Source organism: Enhydra lutris, unplaced genomic scaffold (assembly GCF_002288905.1).
Source record: "Enhydra lutris kenyoni isolate GAN:26980312 unplaced genomic scaffold, ASM228890v2 scaffoldscaffold86, whole genome shotgun sequence".
NCBI lineage: Eukaryota > Metazoa > Chordata > Mammalia > Carnivora > Mustelidae > Enhydra > Enhydra lutris.
The window spans coordinates 3,363,012-3,369,937 of NW_019154170.1; the positions used below are offsets into that span (position 1 = coordinate 3,363,012).

General features: G+C 54.3%; 1 protein-coding gene across 1 annotated transcript; it reads right to left on the reverse strand.

Annotated features, from left to right (window-relative positions):
• Window positions 1–146: 146 nt before the first annotated feature.
• On the reverse strand, window positions 147–6,922 carry LOC111161887 (Epstein-Barr virus induced 3). The gene is made up of 5 exons (XM_022525942.1): window positions 6,856–6,922; window positions 6,082–6,205; window positions 4,868–5,043; window positions 3,225–3,382; window positions 147–408 (listed from the first exon to the last, which is right to left on the reverse strand). Exons 1-5 carry the CDS (start codon window positions 6,920–6,922, stop codon window positions 256–258), a joined length of 678 nt encoding a protein of 225 aa, XP_022381650.1. The 3' UTR covers window positions 147–255.
• Between the last annotated feature and the right edge of the window lie 4 nt (window positions 6,923–6,926).

Here is a 6,926-nt window from a genome sequence, read left to right on the forward strand (position 1 = left end):
AACAATAAAAAACATCTCAGGTTCACAGTTCACAGGGCCTTGCACTGCGGTCTAAGGAAGAAGTACATCCCCATTGCACAGATTGACAAACTGAGGCTCAGAAAGGCGAAGTCATTTGTTGAAAGTTGCCCAGCAACTCGGCAGTAGCGAACCCAGGCCGGTTGGGTCCCATCCGTCCTTGAGTGGGTGGCAGTGGGGGGCAGACGTCAAGGACCCAGCCCCTCTTCTGGGCGGGGTGGGGGCTGGCAAGCCCCACTATTTGCCCATGGGCTTGGAGGCAGCAGCAGGGAGACTCCAGTCACTCATTTCCCCATAGTCGGTAAGGTCCTGAGCAGCCACCTGGATGCAGTACCTGGCTTGGGGTCTCACAACCCTAAGGGTGAAGGATGTGGCTTCAATAGGCCCTACCTGAGAGCAGAAAAGAGGGGCCAGGTCAGTGGGAACGGGGAGACGGGAGCTCTGGACCCCCTGCTCCATCTTAACAAGCTGCCCGCACGGCCCCCTCCACATCTTCGGTCCTTCCTGGTCCTCACCACCCCCCACCGAGCCACCCATTTCAGGACACCTCTGTGGACCACAGAGACCCCCATCCCCAACACGCCCCTCCTCCTCCTCAGGCCCCGGCCACATCCTCTGCGATCAGCCTCCCTCCCCCTACCCCGCTGTAGTAAACTTGTTTTTAAGTCTTCGGCATACTCCATTCTGCTTCTGCTGCCTCTTGGTGACCAGGGGACACTGCCCCTTCCAGGGGCCGACGATTCTTATAGATCGCCTACCGGCCAGGAGCATGGCTCTCATGTACACACTAGCCCATCAGACTCACAGCCCCCTTCCTCTAGCTCCCACACAATCCAGCAGACCCCCTGCCCTAAAGCCTCCTGGGGCCAGGTGTAGCCCAGAGGCAGCGGGAAGGCTTCAAATTTGCCACCCCCCAGCGAGCGGTTCACCCCACCCCTGCCTTGCCTTTGCACCTACCCCCCTACTGACGCTGGGCTCTCTCACCTGACTCCTGTTTCTTCTGATGTCCCAGCGCCTCCCCAACATCCTGGCCCCAGATCTGACTGTCTCCCGACCTGCTCTGCCCTGGGTCATCCCACGGCAGCCGGATGTGGTGGTTTACGCTGTCCGTTTAGATTAAACGATTGCACAACTTTGCGAAGACGCTCCAAGCCACTGCCTTGTACACTTTTTATGAATTTTACGGCATGTGAATTCTGTCTCAATCTAAACATTGTAAAAACTAGGGGCACCTGGGTGGCTCAGGGTCCCACTCTTGGTTTGGGCTCAGGTCATGATCTTAGGGTGGCGCTAGGTAGGTCTATAACGCCAAGGGCTTCCTCTTCAGGGCTCAGTGGGGGGTCCGCTGGAGATTCTCTTTCCCTCTGCCCCTCCCCCAGCACACACTCTCTCTCCCTAAAATAAAAAAATAAATCTCTTTTTAAAAAATCACGGGGCGCCTGGGTGGGTTAAAGCCTCTGCCTTCAGCTCAGGTCATGATCCCAGGGTCCTGGGATCGAGCCCCACATCGGGCTCTCTGTTCCTCGGGGAGCCTGCTTCCTCCTCTCTCTCTCTCTGCCTGCCTCTATGCCTACTTGTGATCTCTGTCAAATAAATAAATAAAATCTTAAAAAAAAAAAAAAAAAAAACAACCCCGGGGTGCCTGTGTGGCTCAGTGGGGTGGGCCTCTGCCTTCGGCTCAGGTCATGATCTCAGGGTCCTGGGATCGAGCCCCACATCGGGCTCTCTGCTCGTCAGGGAGCCTGCTTCCCTTCCTCTCTCTCTGCCTGCTTCTCTGCCTACTTGTGATCTCTCTCTGTCAAATAAATAGATGGGATCTTTAAAAGTAAATAAATAAATAAATAAATAAAATTTAAAAAATAAAAAAAATCACCCCCATTCTCACCATTTAAAAAATTGCAAAAAAAAAAAAAAATAGGGGAGCCCGGCTGGCTCAGCTGGTAGAATGTGCGACTTTTTGTTGTTGTTTATTTGAGAGAGAGCAGGCATGTGCAGGAGAGGAAGGCGGGGAGGGTCAGAAGGAGAGGGAGAGAAAACCTTAAGCCGACTCTGCTGAGCATGGAACCTTATTCGGGGCTCGATCTCACCGCCCTGAGATCACGACTTGAGCCAAAACTAAGAGTCAGATGCTTGCCGGGCAGTGACCGCCGGGTGCCGGGAGCACATGACTCTTGATCTTGGGGTTGTGAGTGTGAGGCCCATGTTGCACGTCAGGATTACTTAAAAATAAAATCTTTAATAAGATACCATCAAATAAACAAAACTTTATATGTATAAAAATAAAAATCGCAAAAATATTTAAAAGTAAACGAAGGCACACTTGATCAAACGTAAAAGCCAGCTCCTTGGCTGCCTGCCACATCGTCCTTGCTCAGCAAGGACCAATTTTAGGCCGTAGGACATTTCTATCATCCCAGAAAGTCCCGTGGGAAAGGCTGCAGAAGCCTACGCCCTCCAAGCCCGCAGCTCCGGGTCGCATCTGCACAGCTCACCAGAGGTGCTCAGCACTACCCTTGCCCTATGTATCTTTTCTCTTGTAAAAGTTTAAACAATGTATTTATTTTCAGTCAAGGTGAAATTGACATGACATAAAATTGACCAATAAAAAAGGAGAATCTGGGGCATTGAGTATATTCGTAATGTTTTGCAATCATCACCTCCCTCTAGTTCCAGAACATTCCATCACCCCAAAAGGAAGTCACGTGCCCATCTGCTGTCTCTCCACCTCCTCCCCAGCCCCTGGCAGCCAGAACCCCCTTCCTGTCCGGGGATGTGCCTGTTCTGGATGTTTCCCATAAATGGAATCAATGAACACACTCTGTGTGGCTTTCTGTGTCTGGTTCCCTCCCTGAGCACCGTGGGCTGGGGGTCTGTCCCTGGGCATCTCCTGTCCGTGCCTCGCCCCTGGTCCCTCCGAGTGACAAGCCCGCGTGTGGGTGGATACATGTGTTTTTCTACTCTTCTGTTGACAGACATTTGGGCAGTTTCTGCCTTTCGGCTGCTGTGAATGGAGCTGCTGTGAACACGGGTGTACAAGCATTTGTTTAAGCTCCCATCTGCTGTCCTTTTGGGTGGACAGCCGGGAGTCCCAGCTCTGGGCTGCCTGTGAGTTGGCCACGGCTGCATTTGAGGCCCCAGTGCACCTCTGCACGCGCTGTCCCCTCTCCCCAGGACGCCCTCCAACCGCCTCCCCTCGCCCTCCTCACCTGGCGGAAGCGGGGCGACCCGTGATGCTTATATCGGATTCTGTACTTGAGTGCGAAGATCTCCGGGAAGGGCCAGGACCGGGGGGGTTCCCACTGCACCCACAGCCGCTGCCCGGGGAGGGGGGTCAGGCGGACGCCTTCTGGAGGGTCTGGTTTAACTGATGGATAAGCAGGACGCAAGGTCAGGGCTGGTAGGCTCGCTCCTTCGTCCAATCAACTAACGTGTATTTATTGTCCACTGAGTGTCCAGCGGCGTCCTGGATGCTGGGGACATGGCAGTGACCCACACAAACCCCACCCCGTCCTCTTGGCGCTCAGTGCATCAGGGCAAAAGATAAGAAACACGCAGCAAATCCATGGGTCATCAAGCGCAGAAAGATCGAGAGGGCAAGAAGAGTGGCTTCAGTGTTTTGAGACGTAATTCACATACTGCAAAACTCACCTTGTCAAAACGTACAGTGCAGCAGTTGTGGGACATTCAGAGTTGTGCAACCTCACCTCTATTTAACTCTAGAACATTTCATCACCCCAAAAAGAAGCCCCACCCCATCAGCCATCACCCCCATCCCTGTCCCCAGCCCCCATGAGCCCCCTTCCCATCTATGGAGGAGCTTGTTCTGGACGTATCACACCCGTGGACACACACCCCGTGTGTCCTTCTGTGTCTGGTTCTCTCCCTGAGCATCGTGGGCTTGGGGTCCACCTCCGGAGGCAGCACGTGGGGGCACCTCTCTCCTGTTCATGACCAAATGTTCCATAATATGGATGGAGCCTGTTTCGGGTACCCATTCATCTGCTGATGAACCCTTGTGTTGTTTCTGCTTTTGGTCTGTTATGGATTATGTTGCCGTGAACATTAGCAAACAAGTTTCTGAGTACACATAATTTCACTTCTCTGGGGTATACAGCTAGAATTGGAATTGCTGGCTTATATGATTACGTATGTTTAAGTCTCTGAGGAACTACTAGACTTTCTTAATATGAGGCATATATCAGCAACATATGAGGGTCTGCTGTCTTTAATAAGGTGCTCGGGGGAGGGCTCACTGAGATGACCTCTGAGTTGATGTGAAGGAGGTGAGGGAGTGAACTGTGTGGAGTCTGGAAGAGCGTTCCAGGCAGAGGGCACAGCCTGTGCAAAGGTCCTGGGGCAGGACCTGCCTGGTATGTTGGAGGAACAGAGGAAGCATATGTAGCTGGATCAGGTGAGGGAGGAAGATAGAGGGAGGAGGGGAGGGCAGGGAGGAGACGAGGCAAGTCGTGCAAAGCTTTGGGGGCCTTGGGGAGGACTTGGGCTTTTGCCCCAGGTAGGTGGGAGCTGGGCTGAGGAGGGAGGAGGGAGGAGGGTGGGACACGATTCGGGTGCTCGTGGGTGCCCTCTGGTGGCCACTGTTGGGAGGGCGGATAGTGGGGGCGAGGACAGGACTGGGGAGGGATTGAGCTGCTCCAAGTGAAGATGGAGGCTGGGCATGGTGGTGGGAGGCTCAGTGTGGGAAGAAGTGGGCACCTTCTTGGAGAAACGCAAAGGTGGAGCCAAACGACCCAGGATGGATGCACAGGGGTGAGTGGTGAGAGCTGGGAGGGGCAGGAGCAAGAGCCACCGCCCCCCACTGCCCACCGCCCGGGCTGCTGTCTGCACTCACTGATATGCTCTGGAACAAAGGGCACAAAGCTGCTGCTGGGCCAGGGCTGAACCGCCGTGACGTTGAGTATATACGGCACCATGGAGAACATCTGGACGTCCGGGATGATGCAGCTGGTGGCCTCAGGGGTCGGCTGGAGGCAGGGCCTGCTCTCCCCGTGGGCAGCCACGCCAAGCCTGGACACACAGAGGCAGTGTGAGGGCCTCAGCGTTTCCCGTGGACTGGCCTGTGTCTTGGACCCATGTGGACGGCACTCAAGGACCACAGGCTGGGATCCTGCTGTTGGCTGTATGACCCCAAGGGAGCCTTCACCCCAACATCAGGGCCCTGTGCAGACCCAGGGTCAGGGGAATGTCCCACACGGAGACGCTAGGGTCCAGATACTACAGGTTTCTGGAACGTCAACATTCCAGCCTAAGAATTCCAATATTCCGAGGTCCACGGACTCACAGGTTCTAAAATAATAAGATACTGACTGTCGTGAGTTTGGAGACCCCGAGATCTCAGACTCTAGAGACGAGCTCAGTGCTGCACAAACAGCCTTCCAGAACATTCCACGGGCTCTGACGGCCGGGTCGGAGGCAGCAGTCCCTGGCCACAAGTGGCTGTCTGCCGTTCAAAGTGTGTCTGGTTCAAGTGTGGCTTCGATTTATTTTATCAAACTCAAGATCAAGTTCCTGGCGGTCAGAAAACACGGCAGACTTGGGCAGGACCACCCAGGTGGGTGACTCTTCCTTCCCACCCACAGATTTTATAAAATCTAATCAGAGACCAAGAATTCCCAGTGAACATTTAGCGTGTGAGTTGAAAGGTGCTTTGTGTGTGAAAGGCACATGGAGTTTCAGACTTAGTAATGAGAGAACGTAAAATACTCATTTCACATGTTGATTACGTGTTGACATGATCCTGCTTTGATCCCACGGCATGATATTATCTCTATTATGAACTGAAACATGTAAACTGCCCGTAAGCGTGTTAAGCTACATTCGATCTTATTAAACAAATATTTGGAATGCTGAGAAGCAAAATGTTAAAAGTAACGTCACTTCTCTTTCCTTTTCAAACGCGGCTTCTGGAAGGGTTTGAACTCTGCATGTGACCCGTATTTTAGGAAGTGTATCTCTGTGGGCCTGTGCTGCTCCCGCATCCTGAGGGGTGCTCGCTAGGCCTCCCGCTGTCCCGGCCCCAGTGTCAGACATCCCGGGCGCTCTGACCTGTACGTGGCAATGAAGGACGCGGGCGTGGCGGAGTGCGGAGCGGGCGGCAGGGTCCAGGAGCAATCCACAGCGACTGGGTACCTAGAGGCCCGGCACCTCACCCTGGGCTGGGCGGGGGCTGCTGGGGCCGTGAAGAGGGAGGGTGCCTCGTGAGCTTCCAACCAGCCCCAGGAATGTCCCTGCCCTGGGCAGACCGGCCCCAGCCTCCCTGCCAGCCAGAGGCATTGGGCACACAGTAGGCGTCTAATAAAAGTTTGTGCAGCAAATGAATATGTAAATGGAAGGCAGCTGCCTCATCTCTGGCCTCCACTACAACCTGTGAAGGTGGGGGGTATCAGCCTATTTTCCAGATGGGGAAACTGAGGTTTAAGGAGCCACACGGGGGTGGGGGGTGACCTGGGTGTCCGGGAGCCCCGGTGGGAGGGAGCCGTCTCCATGCAGCCTCTCTTCCTAGCAGCTTTGTTTAGAAGCACATGGAATGAATGCATGTAATTAAAATGTCTCAGTCTCTCCCTCCCTCTCTCTTTCCCTCTCCCTCTGTCCATGCTGTGGCTGCCACTTCCTGGTGTCACTTCGCATGGGACTGGTCCTCTGTGTCTCGGTTTCCCCATCTGTGCAATGGGATGGTAACCCCCTCCCACCTCTGGGTTATCCAACAGGTGAGTGAGCTCCTACCCCAGCCCAGAATATTCCATGGTAGACAGTCCAACTCCAGTCCCCAGGCAGCGTCCCTCAACGCCAGTCCCCTGGGCCCCGGAGCGTCCCACATACCTTCTCTCCCACTGCAGGCTAAGCTGCCCACCCAGAGGGCGAGCACCAGGAGAAGTCTTGAGACCATGAGT

Excerpts from the sequence above, each read along its gene's own strand:
- LOC111161887 (XM_022525942.1), bottom strand. The coding sequence starts at position 6,922 with ATGGTCTCAAGACTTCTCCTGGTGCTCGCCCTCTGGGTGGGCAGCTTA. Across the intron at positions 6,206-6,855 it reads AGCCTGCAGTGGGAGAGAAG|CAGCCCCCGCCCAGCCCAGG; the intron begins GTATGTGGGACG and ends TCACGGCCCCAG. Across the intron at positions 409-3,224 it reads GGTCGCCCCGCTTCCGCCAG|GTAGGGCCTATTGAAGCCAC; the intron begins GTGAGGAGGGCG and ends TTCTGCTCTCAG.